The sequence below is a fragment of the Nasonia vitripennis genome, assembly GCF_009193385.2.
Source record: "Nasonia vitripennis strain AsymCx chromosome 2 unlocalized genomic scaffold, Nvit_psr_1.1 chr2_random0002, whole genome shotgun sequence".
NCBI lineage: Eukaryota > Metazoa > Arthropoda > Insecta > Hymenoptera > Pteromalidae > Nasonia > Nasonia vitripennis.
Window position 1 is genome coordinate 690,536 of NW_022279608.1, and position 20,062 is coordinate 710,597.

Sequence of the window (20,062 nt, forward strand, 5' to 3'; positions counted from 1 at the left end):
TAAACTGATAAAATAACAATTAAATGCCATTGCAAGAATAGTATTCGTTTTGGTTATTAAAGTCTATTAAACTATATTCAGAGCTATTCATAAAACTAGTATTAGGATCGATAAACTATTTAGTAATAAATAGTGATTTTCAAATCGATTAAAATAGATTGACAAAATAACATTTAAATGATATAACAAGAATAGTAATTGTTTTGGTTATTGAAGTCGATTAAAATATATTCAAAGCTATTCGTAAAACTAGTATTAAGATCGATAGACGATTTAGTGAAAAAATTACAATTCAACGGCACTAAAATAATTACTACATAAACATCGATATAAATATATTAAATTTAATTTACTTATTCTAGTATTAAAACCGATTGTAATTAAAAACGATTTGAATAGATAAGAATTTAATCGACCAAATTTGGCTGGTCGATTGAATGGATTTAAAACGATTAAATTCCATTAAATTTTAATAGATTTTAATCGAATTTGATCGCATATTTTTAGCAGGGATTCTTATAAACTAATACCTCATATAAATAATCTATTTAGGGGAAAAATATTTTCAACTTCAAAATTCTTATTTTGCGATAATCGGCGCATAATACATTTTTTAATAAACTCTTTATTATTATTTTAAGAAGAAATATAGTTACATAATTTATGCTAAAAGTAATATTTCATACAATAGTTATTTCAAAACAAATCTTTATTTTTTGCAAAAGAAAAGTATTTACATTAACTAAACAATGATGCAAAAAATTATTATAACAATAATTAACAGTGTTATGAAATACTTGCTTGAGTCAAGCTAGGCTCTACTCTTGGTTTTATTTTACCTTGGGTTCTTCTTCATTCGCCACAACCTTCCCAGATAACAACGTGTCGGCACAGAGACGTCCCCGTGACGGCACGAGATGGCGGCATCCACGACAGCACGTGACGTCCAGCTGCCGCAGCACAGAGACGGCACGTGACGGCACGGCGAGACAGCACGACGTGCCGTCTCTGTGCCAGCAGAAAACGCTACCGGCGGGGAGCGATTTTATCGCATATAAAAATAACGCTAAATAAAAATTAGTTAGAACGCATAACTAAGCATCTACATCATAAATAATTAATAAATTTTGTTATATAGTATAAAAAAAATTTTATGTAAGAAAAAAAAATCTGCCGGGTGTAGGGCTGGAACTCACGATCTTTGGATCAGAAGTCCGAAGCTCTAGCCTCTGAGCCACAACTCTTCTTACAATTTGATGCACAATTGCACCTAATAATCATCGCTAATAATTAGAATTATGTAATAAAATAATGTTTAAATGTAATTCAGTTTGGAGAGAATAAAAAAAGTAATAAATGTATGCTCTTTACTAATTAAAGTCCATAATTATTAATAATGCAACATTCTGAGCACGCGGCACGCGTGCTGTCGCTGTGCAGTCTCTGTGCCGTCGCGTACAGACGCCCTAGGACGCATGTCGAGACAGCAACTGGACGGCACAGTGACAGCACGACGTGCGGCACGTCAAGAGCACGTTGTGCCGGCACGTGCTGTTATCTGGGTTCTTAGACGCCTCAATAAGCTGATATTGATCTATCATGCAATGACCCCACGGTAGCGTGTCTGTCTGATCAAAGGTCAGGTACCGCTTATCGTCATGTGGACTCAAGGCAGTACTCCTCAGTCCGAATGACATGAAGATGGCTGCGAATATCTTTTTGCTCACGACTAATACAGGTCTTCTCTCGAAGGCAATGGATATAATCTTCAAACTCAATAGTTTATTTGACAACTGATGATCGCACACCCTTTATTAAATAGGTGTTTGATCTTGTACTTTGACTGAGTACATCTTGCTACGGAGGCCAACAAACTCTGTCATGATGTTACTGTTGCACTCTTCCTTCATGAGTCCCACTTTCTTCTTGTTGACAAGAGGGATATTAAACTGATTATCAGCTGGATAATCAGAAGTGTCGAACTCATGAAGATCAGTTTTCATCAAAGCATACATATCCACATTACACTGAAAAAAAAAACAGCCATTTTAACTGAACTCGTACCAGTAATCCGTCATTGTACGGAGACTCGCCAAAATTACCGTAGAGTTCAGCAGTTTTTAAGAATCAGTTCGGTCGTTTTTGCTGGTGTCCCGCGTAAGCGACCAATTTTACGAGTCGCAACTGGCCAAAACTACCAGTGGCACACCGTTGTTCTTACTGAGCAGTCGTTACAGTGGCAGAACGGTTTAAACTACCGGACTTTACAGCAGAAACGACTGTTTTTTTTTCAGTGTACTAACTTCGTAGATGAGACTATCTGTATCTGTGTAGAGGAGTTTAGCCCTATCTCCCACTCGTTTTTGCATGTATTCATAGTGAAAGCGGTAAACAAGCGTTTTTGATAAATCTAGTACTTGCTGCCAATCCAATGTAAACTGGCTTACGGATAAAGACCTTTGTACGAGAAAGTTGAATGGCCACGAGACTCTCGTCGAAAATCGTACAGCTGTGGAAGTTGGGCTAAGCAATATACGCTTCACAACCGTTTTAATATCTTTATATATATACACACACATTTACATAAATTTAAAACAATAGAAAGTCAATTTTGCATTATAGCAAGGAAAGTTTATTATATAAAGTTTTACTGCACCTTATCACTACTAAACACTCTTTTTTTTAATCTAAATTTTTCTAGTAACTGAAGTAGTAAGTTAATACTAACGATTTAATCATTATTTATTAATATTCATAACCATTTTAAAAATTATTGTTATCTCTTTAATAAGTATAAACTAATTAATTTTAAATGTGCAGTTTTTTATGCATGCATATTAAAGCTCAACTTTTTATATTACAGACACTCTAAAATTAGCATCACTTCATGAGTATTATCAACGGCTTTTACATGGAAGTCAACCTATACCATCTGGAGTCGATATGACAAATACTTTGAAATATTTCATACAAACTTTGTTATGTACGTACCATAAGTATTATAAATGTATTGTAGCGCTATGTAATTTATAGTTACTCATCAAATAATTGAAATAAAAAGTTTGTGAGTCAGTATCTGATCAAAATACAAACAATTGAATACAATGATTATTTTAAATTTTTAATATTATAAGAAAGTTTTTTTGTATATGAATAAAGTTATAAAACAGTTTTATATAACGAATATAACGAAATCATTTTCTCACAAAATTGATTAAACTTTGCAAACTGCTTAAAAAAAGGTGGTTCAATATAAATCTTAAGTTGTCAAGTCGTCTGCCTTGTTGAAAACAATCGCGTCAAAAATAATTTTTTTTTATTTATCTGAACAATTGAAGACATTCTTGATTCAACATAACAAGAGCAATGCAAGGCTTCTTGCGCAGAATAGAACTTTTATACTATATTAGACACCAAGCGTTTCATTTATTCCAGTCGATCGTCGATCTTACTCAAAAACAACTAACAGCCCTATATACCAAATCCAAGCTTTTAATTTTTTTTTTTTTTAATTTATTGGTCCCGCAAAATACCTACTATCTCCAAAATCGCTGCATCTCTTACGCAATTAAGCGGCAAAGGAGCTGCTTGTGCGATGCTATTCTTCACATCATATCTGCGACATTGAACACACTTATTTATAACCTCTCTTATTACTTTTCGGCCCTCTATTATACAAAATTTCTCGTACAGAGCATTGAGAGTGCCCGCGACTCCTGCATGATTGAGCTCTCTATGTTTTTCTCGAATAATTGACTCGGCAATCCTATCTTTGCTAGGCAATATAATTGGATATCTAAAATTGAACGTGTCTTCACGATATAAAAGTTCTGTTATTGTACGAATAAGTCCCTGCTCGTCCCTAAAGGGTAAACAAAATTCGATAAGTTTATCGTCTAATTCTTTAAAATGCTTCTCTTGAATTATTTTTAACAATAAAGTCTCCGCGTTACGAAATTCGTTTGACGTTAAATAACCATAATTTTGGGCCTTCTTTTTAATTTTACAATTACCCAAAAATCTTTTAACCCGACCTTAAACTCGTACTAATTTCGAATATTCGGAAAAACATTAAACCCAACTATAGTCTATTTTTTCGCTGTTATTCCCGATACTCACTAAGGCTGTACATCTTGCTCTTTCCGACTAAGCTTCAGAACATTATCCTAATTGCATTTTTCTGCGTTATCGCAATATTCACGTCGCAACCCTAGACTTATTTCCTCCAAAAAACAAATGCACCATATTTTGCTGTTCTAGCGGCTTATAGTTTAATTCACCTCTTAGTACATAAGAATTTTGTAAGCCAGTGTCTATCACTGCGCGCAGAATGATTTCCGTCGTGTCGTTGCAAATTTTGACTTTGAGCGTTTGCATAAACGTGGACGGTATCTCGTTTAATGACGCCAAACTACATTCCTCTTGAATATTTACGACGCTCATCGTATTTACAGGCTTTTCATTTTGAGACATTGTGCGTTTTACATTTGCAAAACACATAATATCTACGCGCCGATGGTTACACTTTGAACATTTTATACTAACGTAGCACATTCTGTAGTTATGCCGGAAGTTCAGACAATTATCCTTGTCATATCTTTTCCTTATAGCACTTTGCACTGTCATGATTGCCTTTCTCACAGAATATCCACACGTTCTCTTCACCTTTTGACGCTAGTAAATTCCACGCACTCACGACTTCATTCCCAGCTAGCTGTCCTTTCGTTCTTTTAGTGCGTTCTTTCTCACTTTCTTTTTTTCAGCACGAAGCCCTGCACTGTCATAGAAATTCGTAACTCGTTCTGAACTTTGGACTCTTAAAATTTAATTAACTTTTCCAGGCACGTGCAATTGTCTGTTGTGACGCCGAGCATTTCTAATGATCGTAAATACGACTCAATTTAGTCGTATAAGCTTGCGAGCTCATTTCCTTGGAAGACATCGCATTTTTCAGTACGAGTTGTAAGAGTTCGCGCACGTACACCTCTATTTTTACATCATTTCAGCCGGAACGTTTTATAAAGCTTTTAATTACTTTTCCATAATTATCACCAGTCGGCGGAAGACTCTTTACCAACTCCGCCGCTTGCGAGCCTGGTATCATGGCCTGTATTAAATACTGGAACTTGTCTTTATTGTCCATAGTAGTGCTCTTGTGAATCTTTTTGAACAAACTCCAGAATTTTAACCAATTTCGTACGTTCCGTTAAGATTTGAAGACACACTGTGCGTTCTGCTGTTCCTGGCGTCGATTCAGCTATCAAACTTGATCTTTGCCGATAGAAATTTACTCTTGTACACATCATTATCATCAAATTCTATCTCAATAGTGGCTTCTGCTGTCACCTCATTAATCTGTGAGTTTGGCCGCGATACTTTTGAGTTCACTATGTTTATCTGCTACTAGGCTATAGGCAACAGTCAACTCCGCGGTCCCTGAAGTTACATCGTCCAGCAAGAGATTTAGCGAGCTCAGTGCTTTTGTGAACGCTGCTCTTAAACTTGATCTCTTTCTTTTCAACTGCTTCAAGTTTTTTAATATAATATAAATATAATATAAACTTTTACTAGTCACCAAAGGCCCAACTGTGAACACAAAAACCCAAGTCCTGTCACGGTTGCCAGATGTTTTGTTTTAGATAAATGAGAAAATAAGTTGTGTTCAAATTTTATGTTCTGTAACAAAATTATGTGGCATATCGTAGCCACGTGTCTCTGTTAACAGTCGACGGGAAGTGGGCACAATATGTCAAAAAATTATGGACAACGTTTTAAGAATGGCAACCTAACCTTGCACACATTTATAAGAATTTAAACTACAGCATTTGAGATAAAGATAAATGGCCCTCAAGTTTTTCACATTTGTGGTCAAACTTATCATAATGCTTATTCGTTAAATCCAGAACAAATGAAAATAGAAAATTTGGACAATTATATATAATAGACAATGAAATAGCTAATGAAATTCGGTCTTCAACTGATATAAAATGCAACATAAAACTATTAAATGAAATTGACAGTATCTTACGTAAAATAAATCCTTATGCTGAAGCATACAAAATGATGCATGAACTTGAGGAAGAAGAATAAAAACGTGCTCAAAATGCCAATGGCTTACCTAGAGAAGTTAAAATGTTTATTACACGACAAAATTATTCTAATAATAAAACCTTCGAACTTCCATCATGTAATAAAGTTGCAGTAGTTTTTGTAGGTGAGGAAGGAGAACCTCCATTTGATCGTAATTTTTGTATATATTCTAAAAATTAAAAACCTGAGAGAATTCCAATTATAAGTAAACATGTTGATCCTATGACATATCCTTTAATTTTTCCTTTCGGACAAGGAGGATGGCAACGTAATTATCAAAGTGAAATTAAAAATAAAACCCAAGTTACAGCGTTGCAATATTATTCCTTTCTTTTAAGTTTACGAAATGAATTTAATCCTTGTTTAAATTTAGGAAAATTAACTCATCAATTTATAGTTGATTCATGGTGTAAAGTTGAAGGAACAAGATTATTTTATATTAGAAATCAGCAAGCGAAATTAAGAACTGAAATGTATCGTGGATTAATGGATTATGTAACAAATAAAGCTCAATCAATTAATGTGAATATTGGCAAAATGGTTATTTTACCATCAAAATTTATAGGAAGTCCGCGTTCTTTGCAACAAAATTATATAGACGCAATGGCAGTTGTCCAAACATTTGGAAAACCTGATTTATTTCTTACTATGACTTGTAATCCTAAATGAATTGAAATTGTAGAAAATTTAAATGAGAATGAAAATACATTAGATAGACCTGATTTAGTAGTTCGAGTTTTTCATCTTAAAGTAGCTGCATTCTGGAATGAATTACAAAAAAAAAAAATTTTTGTAAAATTATTGGTTACATCTATGTAATTCAATTTCAAAAGCGAGGATTACCTCATATGCATGCACTACTATATTTAGATTTTAAAGATAAATTTCATAGTTCTGATCAAATTGACAATATTATTAGCGCTGAAATACCAGATGAAAGTAATTATCCTATATCCTGTATGGTCTTGTTAAACAACATATGATACATGAACCATGTGCAATTCAGAATAAAAATTCACCATGTATGGATAAATCAAAATTTATATGTACTGAAAAGTTTCCTAAACCGTTTGCTTCATCTACTAATTACAATGTAGAAAATAGATACCCAATATATCGTCGACGTAATGATGGACGAATAATAAAATACGGATCGAATAGTACTGCTAATAATCAATTTGGAGTCGCATATAATCCTTATATATTGAATTTAATTGTCATATTAATGTCGAGATATGTAGTATTGTAAAATCAATTAAATATTTGTTTAAATATTTATATAAAGGACCCGATTCCGCTTTAGTAGGTTTTAGAAAAGAGAATAATTTAAATAATGAGTCTGATATTACATCTAATAATTCAAACGAGATCACTAATGTTTTAAATTACGATGAAATAGAACAATATTTAGCTACGCGGTACGTATGTCCGCCCGAAGCAACGTATAGATTATTAGAATTTAATAAATAAAATTAATCCTTTAGCACGAGATTTATTATATATTGAAATTCCTAATCATTACGTATTTGATAAAAAATTAAAAATCTGGACTCCACGAAAACGAAGATATAAACCCATATTGAGTCGTATGTATTTTGTTTATCCTAAAAAACGTGAATTATTTTACTTACTTATGTTGTCATTACACGTAAAAGGTGCCACATCATTTGAGAATATACGAACTATAGAAGGTATCGTATATTCTTCATTTTATGAAGCAGCATTAACTTTACATTTAATATCAGCGGATAATGAATGGGATAAATGTTTACAGAAAGCTATAAATTATCAATTCCCCATTGCATTAATTCAATTATATTCTTTTATTTTAATATTTCATAATCCTTGCAATGCTAAAGAACTATACAATAAATATAAAACTTATTTTTATGATCCTAAATTAAATGATGAAATTGCAGAACAAATTTGTTTAATGAAAATTAATAGTATTTTAATTTCACATGGAATGACATTACGTGATTATGATTTACCTTTAATTGACGAAACTATTCAAATTTTCAATTACTCTAATGATTGCGAAACTACACTATTAGTACCTTCATATGATTCGAACATTATTCACTCACTTAATAAGAAACAACGTGATATTAACGAAGTTATAAAAGCAATACATACTAATGAAAAAAATGAAAAATTAATTTTTGTGGATGGTCCTGGAGGATCAGAAAAAAGTTATTTACACAATATATTAATTTCATATCTTAATTATCATCAAATTTCAGTTATATCTGTAGCTTGGACTGGTCCTACTGAAAAAAATCAGATGACAATCAACTGATAATCAGCTGATAATCAGCTGATAATCAGCTGATAACCAGCTGATAATCATGCCAAAACGTCAGCTGATTATCAGGTGATTTCGGCTCAGTATTTTTAATAAAGCTGATAGTTATAAATATGCGTTTATGTGAGATATAATGTTGATGATAATCAGGTGATAATCAGGTGATAATCATTCAAAATTTGTAACCTTTAATATATTTATTATAAGTTGTTTAAAATAAGTAAAATTTATAAATTTCAAATAATGAGGGTCAATACTGGTGTTACCATCAGGATGATAACACGAAAACTCTGGCTGTGAGCTCCAATATTTTTATTTTTTAACAATTAAAAAAAAATTTGTTTAAATTAAAATTAAGTTGGTGCGATTGTAATTTTATTAAGAAATTTAAATTTAGATGGTGGTTTATGCAATGGAACTAGATTAATGATACAAGAATTACGATCTTATGTTGTTAAAGCTGAAATTATTACTGTTACCTCTAAAGGTAAAATTATTTTAATACCCCGAATTGATTTAAGTCCTTCGATTGAAGAAGTTCCAGTTACCATGGTACGAAGACTATTTCCATTTAGATTAGGATTCGCAATGACTATAAATAAATCTCAAGGGCAATCATTTGACAATGTAGGATTATATTTACCGTCTTCAGTTTTTAGTCATGGTCAATTATATGTTGCTTTATCTAGAGTATGTCAAAAAAATAATTTAAAAATATTATTAGAAGAAGATTCAGTAATAACAGAAAACCAAGATGATAAAATTGATTATTTAAATAAACGTTTCAATGATAATCTAAAAATTTATATTAAAAATGTTGTTTATCGTGAAATTTTTGAATTAGACAATTTTTAACTAATTTAATTTTACATATCTTCTAATATTCTCGATAATTAATATTTCATTTATTTATATATGTTAAGCCTGAACATTAATTTAATTTTTATATACATTACAATTTTTAATATATTTATGTATAAGTCTGTTCTCTCCAACAATTTAATAATAAGCATCTAAGAAATAAAAATAGCAGCGACCACTTTCATTGTCATTGGTATCGCTGGTATATTATCATTTGTATATAATAAATTAATTAAATAGCAAAAAATAATTATTTAATTATAAAAGTTTCATATTGTAAGCATCAAACAAATAAAATATCAGCAACCAATTTCATTATTGTTGGTAGCGTTTGTACATTATTATTTATATATTTAACGAATTATTTAAATAACAAAATATGAGTATTTGATTGTAAAAATTTTACGTAATAAGCATCAAAGAAAAATAAATAGCAGCAACCAATTTCATTGCCAGTGGTAACACTCGTATATTATCATTTTTCTATGATAAATTAATTAAATAGCAAAATATAATTATTTAATTATAAAAGTATCATATTGTAAACATCAAACAAATAAAATATCAGCAACCAATTTTATTGCCATTGGTAGCGCTTGTACATTATTATTTATGTATTTAACAAATTATTTAAATAACAAAATATAATTATTTTATTATAAAAATTTTATATAGTAACCCTGGTAAAAATAACTTATTAAATCCGATTCAAAAGGTAATAGGTTGTAATTGGATTTCTTAATCGGAAGTTATTCAATTAAAACCAAGTAAATCGATTAAAATCTATTTAATCTGATTATAACTTTTAGTCGGTTTTAATCGGATTCAATCAGTTGTATTTTTCAACAAATACTGTTTAAATCCGATTAAGACCGACTAAAACTTATAATCAGATTAAATAGGTTTTAATTCGATAATTTCCGATTAAGAAATCCAATTAAACCCATTATCTTTCGAATCGGTTTTAATAAGTTATTTTTACCAGGGAAATATCTAAGAAAAAAAATAGAATTAATCAATTTCATTGCCATTGGTAGCGCTTGTGCATTATAATTTATATATTCAATAAATTAAATAATAAAGTTATTCAAATGTTATTAAATTTACAGTACAAAACTACATTTTAATTTAATATAAGAGCCGCTTCTACATCTCAAATTTAGTAGTGCTCACTTTATTATATATACAAATTTATGGTACAAAATATGTATATAAAAACTTCAAAATAAACCACTAAATTATATTATCTTTAACATTTATTTTTTTATAATAATTGTATTGACCATAAATTATTTATATAAACTATTCAAACAATATTAAATGAGTAAGTGTACAAAAGTTATGATTTCCTTCCTTAATATACGCATATATTGTCAATAATATTAATGCGGGCTTCTTTCGATATGCTATCTAATTATTTAAATATTCTAACATTAAGATTATTATGTATTATAGTATTAACATTGTGACGAGACACGAGTCTCGCACATGTAAATACGTGTGAAGGCGGCCGCAATAAGCACGGCATGCGCAGCGAGCGCGCGCGCGCAACATTCGCAAGGCGAGTCCGCACGACCCCCCTTAACAGGCTATTAAAGAAGCAAGTGAAATGGGAGTGGGGTCCCGACCAACAAGAAGCATTTGAAAGGCTCAAAGAAGACCTAGTGCAAGCCCTAGTCCTAGCATGCCCAGATTTCGCCAAGACATTTGTGTTACAAACCGATACCAGCAACGAAGGATTGGGGGCAGTCCTAACTCAAGAAGAGGAGGGAAAAGAACGAGTGATCGCCTATGCCAGCCGATCGTTAAACCAGGCCGAACGGAACTACTCAGCAACAGAAAAAGAATGTCTCACCATAAAATGGGGAATTTGGAAGTTCCGAGAGTATCTCGAGGGCTATCATTTTGTCATCCTGACAGACCACCAGTCTCTTAAATGGCTCGAGAAGATTGACAAGCCGTCCGGTAGATTAGCACGATGGGCGATGGAATTAGCACAGTGGGATTACGAGGTTAAATACCGAAGAGGTAAGAATAACACCGTCGCAGATGCTCTATCCAGACAACCAGTAGCTGTATGCAACATCGATATTGAAACGAACTGCACGTGGTACATAAAAAAATTGACTGCTGTCCGGCAGGATCCAAAAACTTATAGTACTGCATCAAGAATGGAGCATTGCACCGCCATATCCTACACACGTTGGATTTTAACGACACAGAAGCGTCCGAAGACTGGAAAATCTGCATACCCACCGGAAAACGAACCAAAATTTTAAGAGAATGCCATGACGATCTAACCGCAGGGCATTTGGGAGTGTCCAAAACACTACAGCGACTGGCCCGGAGATACTACTGGCCAGGTATGCTACAAGATGGAGCCAGGTACGTGCGCAGCTGCATTAATTGCCAATGGTCGGCAATTTGTCAGCAGAGAATTTGAAGAATTCCTGAAAGAAAACGGGGTCAATCACCGGAAAACTCCGCCGTATAGTCCGCAATGCAACCCGGTAGAACGGGACAACAGGGTGGTAAAAACAATGATCGCCCAATATGTAGGCAAACATCAGAAGAAATGGGATGAAAATTTGCGTGAACTAGAGTTCGCCTACAATACCGCTAGCAGCACAGCCACCGGCTACACTCCGGCATATTTAAACACAGGAAGAGAGTTTAGAACGCCAGGTAGCCTTCACCAGAAAGTGGGATCGCAGCATACTACACCACTATCCAGTAGAATTCAGCACATAAAGGATGTCATTGAATTAGCGAAGGCGCAAATGGCTCGTCAATTCGAAAAACAGCAAAAGCATTATAACCTCCGGCGACGGGAATGGAAACCGAATATCGGCGACAAAGTAGTCAGGAAATTGGTAACTTTGTCGAGTAAGGCCGACGCACGAAATGCCAAGCTAGCTCCAAAATACTCAAAGCCACTTACGGTCAAGAGACAGGTGACGCCTGTTATATTTGATCTGCAGGACGACAGAGGGCGCTACGTGAAACATATACACGTGAAAGACCTCAAGCCCTTCACCGACGCAGAGTAGGAGCTATAAATGCGCCGACGAGAAACTACAGTCAGTCGTCAAACCAGCGCCAAGAAGGATGGACAACCGGCTAGTGAGAAGCGCCCTCGTGAGAGCAACACCGATGTCGGTAGAGATATCGGTATACGGTCAAGAATTTCTTGCCATCATCGACACCGGAGCCCGAATTTCCACCCTAAGCCCAGAAGCCGCGGAGTATTGTCTAGAACATGGGCCGAAGCAATAACAGCAGAGTCAGCAATCGAGCTTCGTTTCGCCAGCCATACCAGCAGCGACATCCAAAAGACTCTCAAAAGCCAAAAAAAATAAAGGGCTTCGTGGTGACGAGCCCTTGGGCAGAAGTGGCAGAACAACAACCACACTGGATCATCACACACGACGCGGAATGAGCGCGCGCGCGCAACATTCGCAAGGCGAGCCCGCACGAGTGCGGAGCGCGGCAGCCGGCGAGCGACTCAGCGACGACGCGCCTGGTGGCGCGAGCGGCGTACGCGGTACGCCGTAAACGCACCTACACATATCCGCGCCGCGCGCCTTTATAAGACGGATCGCTCGGCACGATGGGCAGTTCTACTCGAGCTCCACTCCAGGTAGTATGTATCTTGCGTACACGTTACTACAGGGAATAGCGAGAAATACATCTGCGCCGACGAAATCGTCTTGTGAGCCCACGTGACGATTTGGTAGACGAACCGAAACCCGAATCTCCGAATTGCCGTCATGAGCACACGAGGCAACCCGGAACACCCGAGGGACATCCTCTGCCACTGTGAGCCCACAGGGCGAGAGAGTAACAATTACAACACCGGCGATTCACCTGGTCCTGCGCTCACGTCCTGGTGAAACAAAGGTAAATTCCTAACCAACAAAGCCAGCTTCACGCCGACATCTCACGACTCGCTTTATCTCTGTGCGCACACAGGATAAAGAGAGGAAAGAGACAAGCGACGAAGATTTGTGAAGCCGTGCGCACGCGACTCCACCGTACCGAATGAATTCATAACCTCAAAATCCGCCACCTATCCGTCATACCGCCACCGTACCAAAACACCGTAGCCGCGAACACCGAATCATTCTTGTAACGAAATCGCGTAGATATTCTTGTAAATTGTCAACCGTGTTAGTTTAAACAATTCTATTTGTAAAGGCGAAATATTTTTAACAAGACGCATAATTGATTTCTGTTTCAGACGGGATTTAAAAACTGATTCCAAATTGCTATTCTTTACTTAAGAAATACATTTTGTTATTACTAAAAATATAAAAACAGACTCTTTTCTTGCCCCTTTCCCCTATCCAGATCCTGGAACCGACTGACTATCCAGTCTCTTGGGGAAAGTTAAACCGTTACAACATTTTATACATGTTTCGTATATTCTAGAATCTTATTACTTATTTATTTTAATTATTTGCTACTCTTAACTTTGAACTATTGCATATTTTTTATATGATTTATTATATTTGATTATTACAACTATTAAATTCATATTTAACTCTAATCATATTTTAATAGATTAACAGTTATATTTAGTTTAATAAAAATTTAGGTAATTATATTTATTCACTCATTTTTATATCGAAAGAATGACAACCCTGTTAAACGCAGAGTGTATTATTAATAATCTCGAATTAGAATCTAATTTCTTTTTCTCGGTCTACATCCACACACACACACACACACACAAACACGCACAAGCTTGCGCGCCCACACACACACACACAAACAGACGACATCACAAATAAGTTTTTACTTCCAATAGACGATGTCCAAGTGTCAAAATCATCTTCCGGATGGCGAGACATGGTCTATGATACAACACACTTAGTATACAACAAAAGTACCAGAAGAATATTTTCACTTCCAGTAGACGATGTCCAGGTGTCAAAATCACCTTCCGGATGGCTAGGCATAGTCTATGATATAACGCATTTAATATAGGAGAAATGTACCAAAAAAAAATTTTTACTTCTAGTAGACGATGTCCAGGTGTCAAAATCACGTCCCGGTTGGCGAGACATGGTCTATGATACAACGCACTAAGTATTTGGAATACGGGAAGTCTCTTTTTCCTTATTTCACGCGCTATTGCTAAAGGACGGTACACAAGATAGACGCCGCAATAAAACACTCCGGTTATTACAACTAATGCTTCGAAGACTTTATTAATTAGTATCACAGAGAGAATATGAAGCGTGTGCTCTACTCGGCGTCCGAACCCAGAATACCGACCGGGGGCGCGCTCCCCGCTCGCCACGGCGTGGCGTCGGCCGGACGGAATTGTGGCGTTGACGTGAGCTACTCCCCCGCCAGTGCCGGACGTCTCCTGCATCCGGAACGAAACCGTCTTCCTGGGCCTCTTGACGGGTGGACTGGCGGGGAAAGACGGCGGCGGAGATGTTGGAGACGCTGGGGCAGGTAGCGGCGCAGCTGGTTGCGACTGGGCGGATGACGTGGGCGCTGGGTGCGCCTGCATGGATGGCCCTGCTTCGGAAGCTGCTGGAGAAACCTGTGAGGGTAGCCCTGCCTTGGGCGTTGCTGTAGGACAAGCCTGCGCCGATGGCGCGGCTGGTGGAGTTGCCTGCGCCGATGTCGTGGCAAGTGGAGGAGCCGATGCTGATGGAGCCCTCGCAGGGAGTGGGGCATTACTGGGCTGCTGGCCGACTACCTCCAGGTACGCCGGCTTGAGGGAGCTGGTTGACAGGGTCTTGGCCTCGCCGTTGATCTCGACCACGTACTGCTGCTCATCGATGCGACGGAACACCCTGTACGGCCCCGTATAGGGCGGCTGCAGAGTTGAGCGAACTGTGTCGACCCTCCTGAAAACGTGCGTGCAGGTGGGCAAGTCGCCGTGGAAGAAGGGCGCGCGAGGCGGCAGATGTCTGGACCCTGGGGCTGCCCGCAGCCTGCCGAACAGGGTTCGAAACTCGGCGGCGAAGGCCGGTGCGTTGACGTCTGGATGGCTAGCTGAAACAAAGAAGTCTCCTGGCACTCGAAGCGTGGTGCCGAAGAGCATCTCGGCCGGAGATGCCTGCAGGTCTTCTTTGTACGTCGTTCTGAAGCCCAGCAGCACGACTGGGAGGGCCTGCGGCCAAGGTGTTGGAGCGCAGCACATGAGGGCGGCCTTGAGAGTGTGATGCATCCTTTCCACCAGCCCATTGGCCTGCGGGTGGTAGGGTGTTGTGTGCACCCGGTAGGCGCCGATGATCTTGGCGAGGTCCTGTGATTGGTCCGTTGTGATAGTCAGCGGCATCCCGAACGAGCTTATCCAGTGCTCGAAGAAAGCTCGCGCGACTGTGTCTGCCTGCTGATCTTGGAGAGGGATGGCGTGAGGCCACCTGGAGAACCTGTCAACAATGGTGAGGCAGTACTGTAGACCCGAGCACGACGGTAACTTGATAAGGTCCAGGTGCAGGTGGTCGAAACGCTCGTCCGGGGCCGTAAAGTCTCCTAGAGCTGCTCGGTTGTGCCGATGGACCTTGGCTTGCTGGCATGGCTCGCAAGCGCGCGCCCAGAGCGTGATCTCCTTCCGCGTGTGTGGCCAGAAGTATTTCTGGGTCATTGTACGGGTGGTCGAGGGGACGCCTGGATGCGAGAGGCCGTAGATTGCCCTGAAGACAGTTTTCCTCATCTCCTTGGGGATGTAAGGCCGGATAACGTTTCCGTCCACTGCGCAGTACAGGGAGGAGCCCTCGATGTTGAGAGGCTGAAGTTTGCTGTCTCCTGAGGAGAGCAAGTGCGGCAGGTCGGAGTCGCTTGCTTACTGCTGGGCGAGCATGTTGAGGTCCAGGCATGATGGCATATTGATTGCTTCCACGCGAGAAAAGGCATCCGCGGCGGCGTTGTCGAAGCCTTTGACGTATGCCAAGATCATCTGGAACTAGAATAAGAAGTCCAACTGTCTTGACTGACGAGGCGATGCTTTCTCCGGGGGCTGCTGTGATGCGAGAGATAGCGGCTTGTGGTCCGTAAATAGCGTGAAACGTGAGGCGAATGCGGCGAGAAGCTCCCTATTATAGGTGCTGTATCGCCTCTCGGTGTCCGAGAGCTTTCTGGAAAAGAAACCCAGCGGTCTCCAGATGTCGTCATGGTCGTGCTGCTCCAGGGCTGCACCGATGGCGACGTCGGAGGCATCGGTGTAGAGCCGTAAACGAGCGTCTTGGCGCAGAAACGTTGTTGTGAGGGTGTCAGCGAGCGCCTGCTTAGTCCTTTTGTATGCATCTTGTGCTTCCTTAGTCCAGTTGAGAGGCGATGGTTTCTTGCGCTGCGGCAAAAGCTTGAGCAGATCGTTGAGGGGTGCAAGGAGGCGTGCAGCTCCAGGAATGCATCGCCTGTAGTAGTTTACCAGCCCCAGAAACCGGCGGAGTTGTGATGTATCAGCCGGCTGCGGAAAAGCCTGGATTGCCTCGACCTTGACCGGTGGTGGACTACAGCCATCCTTCGAAATACGATACCCGAGATAAGTCACCTCCTTCTTGGCCAGCGTGCACTTATCTTGGTTAATCTTGATGTGCGCCTTGCGTAGCGTGGCGAAAAGAGACTTGAGGTGCTCGAGGTGTTGTTCTCTGCCCCAGGAAACCACGACTATGTCATCCAGGTACGCCCGTGCGAAAGGCAGGTCGCGCAGAAGGTGATCCATTGCGCGTTGTAGAGATTGAGCAGCGTTACGAAGTCCCATCGAAGATCTGGTGAATTCGAAAATGCCGAATGGAGTAATAATTGCCGTCTTATGAGCGTCTTCAGGTGCGATAGAAACTTGATAAAATGCCTTCTATAAATCTATAACTGAAAAGATGTCGCCTTGAAGCTCCAGCAGAAGATCCTCTATAACCGGAAGCGGGTATCTGTCTGGAACGGTGCGACTGTTGAGCTGACGGTAGTCGCCTGTGATGCGGTACGATGTGGCCGTGCTGCAGCTAGAGGTCCGTTCGTCACTATGTGATGGAGAGCGGAGAGAGATCTGGCAATGAGATGGTAGTGCTGCCTGGAGAAGCTAGATCTTGATATTCTCTCAACAGGTCAGCGAAAACTCCTTCTGCGACGTCAGGTCTATGATACAACGCACTAAGTATACCACAAAATTACCAGCAGAATATTTTCACTTCCAGTAGACGATGTCCAGGTGTCAAAATCACCTTCCGGATAGCGAGACATGGTCTATGATACAACGCACATAGTATAACACAAAAGTACCAGAAGAACATTTTCACTTCCAGTGGACGATGTCCAGGTGTCAAACACCTTCCGGATGGCGAGAAATGGTCTACGATACAACGCACTAAATATACAACAAATATAACAAAAAAAAAATTTTCACCTCCAGGAGACCATGTCCAGGAGTCAGGACACCTTCCGGATGGCGAGACAATGACTATGAGACAACGCACTTAGTATACCACAACAGTACCAGAAGAACATTTTCACTTCCAGTACACGATGTCTAGGTGTCAAAATCACCCTCCGGATAGCGAGACATGGTCTATGATAAAAACGCACATAGTATAACACAAAAGTACCAGAAGAACATTTTCACTTCCAGTGGACGATGTCCAGGTGTCAAAATCACCATTCGGATGGCGAGACACGGTTTATGATACAACGCACATAGTATAACACAAAAGTACCAGAAGAACAGTTTTACTTCCAGTGGACGATGTCCAGGTGTCAAAATCACCATTCGGATGGCGAGACACGGTCTATGATACAACGCACTAAGTATACCACAAAATTACCAGCAGAATATTTTCACTTCCAGTAGATGATGTCCAGGTGTCAACATCACCTTTCGGATGGCGAGACTCGGTCTATGATACAACGCACTTAGTATACTGAAAAAAAGTATCAGAAGAATATTTTCACTTCCAGTAGACGATGTCCAGTTGTCAAAGTCACCTTCCGGATAGCAAGACATGGTCTATGATACAACGCACATAGTATAACACAAAAGTACCAGAAGAACATTTTCACTTCCAGTGGACGATGTCCAGGTGTCAAAATCACCTTCCGGATGGCGAGACACGGTCTATGATACAACGCACTTAGTATACCGAAAAAAGTACCAGAAGAATATTCTATCATCCAGTACACCATGTCCAGGTGTGAAATCACCTTCCGGATGGCGAGACATGGTCTATGATACAACGCACATAGTATAACACAAAAGTACCAGAAGAACATTTTCACTTCCAGTGGACAATGTCCAGGTGTCAAAATCACCTTCCGGATGGCGAGACACGGTCTATGATACAACGCACTAAGTATACCACAAAATTACCAGCAGAATATTTTCACTGCCAGTAGATGATGTCCAGGTGTCAACATCACCTTTCGGATGGCGAGACTCGGTCTATGATACAACGCACTTAGTATACTGAAAAAAAGTATCAGAAGAATATTTTCACTTCCAGTAGACGATGTCCAGTTGTCAAAGTCACCTTCCGGATAGCAAGACATGGTCTATGATACAACGCACATAGTATAACACAAAAGTACCAGAAGAACATTTTCACTTCCAGTGGACGATGTCCAGGTGTCAAAATCACCTTCCGGATGGCGAGACACGGTCTATGATACAACGCACTTAGTATACCGAAAAAAGTACCAGAAGAATATTCTATCATCCAGTACACGATGTCCAGGTGTGAAATCACCTTCCGGATGGCGAGACATGGTCTATGATACAACGCACATAGTATAACACAAAAGTACCAGAAGAACATTTTCACTTCCAGTGGACAATGTCCAGGTGTCAAAATCACCTTCCGGATGGCGAGACACGGTCTATGATACAACGCACATAGTATAACACAAAAGTACCAGAAGAACAGTTTCACTTCCAGTGGACGATGCCCAGGTGTCAAAATCACCTTCCGGATGGCGAGACATGGTCTATGATACAACGCACATAGTATAACACAAAAGTACCAGAAGAACATTTTCACTTCCAGTGGACGATGCCCAGGTGTCAAACACCTTCCGGATGGCGAGAAATGGTCTACGATACAACGCACTAAATATACAACAAATATAACAAAAAAAAAATTTTCACCTCCAGGAGACGATGTCCAGGAGTCAGGACACCTTCCGGATGGCGAGACATGGTCTATGATAAAAACGCACATAGTATTACACAAAAGTACCAGAAGAACATTTTCACTTCCAGTGGACGATGTCCAGGTGTCAAAATCACCTTCCGGATGGCGAGACACGGTCTATGATACAACGCACTTAGTATACCGAAAAAAGTACCAGAAGAATATTCTATCATCCAGTACACGATGTCCAGGTGTGAAATCACCTTCCGGATGGCGAGACATGGTCTATTATACAACGCACATAGTATAACACAAAAGTACCAGAAGAACAGTTTCACTTCCAGTGGCCGATGTCCAGGTGTTAAAATCACCATTCGGATGGCGAGACACGGTCTATGATACAACGCACTAAGTATACCACAAAATTACCAGCAGAATATTTTCACTTCCAGTAGACGATGTCCAGGTGTCAAAATCACCTATCGGATGGCGAGACACGGTCTATGATACAACGCACTTAGTATACTGAAAAAAAGTATCAGAAGAATATTTTCACTTCCAGTAGACGATGTCCAGTTGTCAAAGTCACCTTCCGGATGGCGAAGCATGGTCTATGAGACAACGCACATAGTATACCGAAAAAAAGTACCAGAAGAATATTATATCATCCAGTATACGATGTCCAGGTGTCAAAGTCACCTTCCGGATGGCGAAGCATGGTCTA

At 39.0% G+C, this 20,062-nt stretch overlaps 1 protein-coding gene across 16 annotated transcripts in view; it reads left to right on the top strand.

The window, feature by feature from the left end:
* LOC100680429 (protein unc-79 homolog) overlaps positions 1-20,062 on the top strand; it is a 2,400,004-nt gene that overhangs the window by 17,166 nt on the left and 2,362,776 nt on the right. For all 16 annotated transcript variants that reach the window (XR_004345182.1, XR_004345183.1, XR_004345184.1 and 13 more), the window contains exon 2: positions 2,864-2,983. Coding sequence is in view for 11 of the 16 variants with exons in the window: in XM_031923946.2 (XP_031779806.1) it covers positions 2,864-2,983 (120 nt within the window). In the remaining 5 variants the exon portion in view is untranslated. The remainder of the gene's footprint in view (positions 1-2,863; positions 2,984-20,062) is intronic.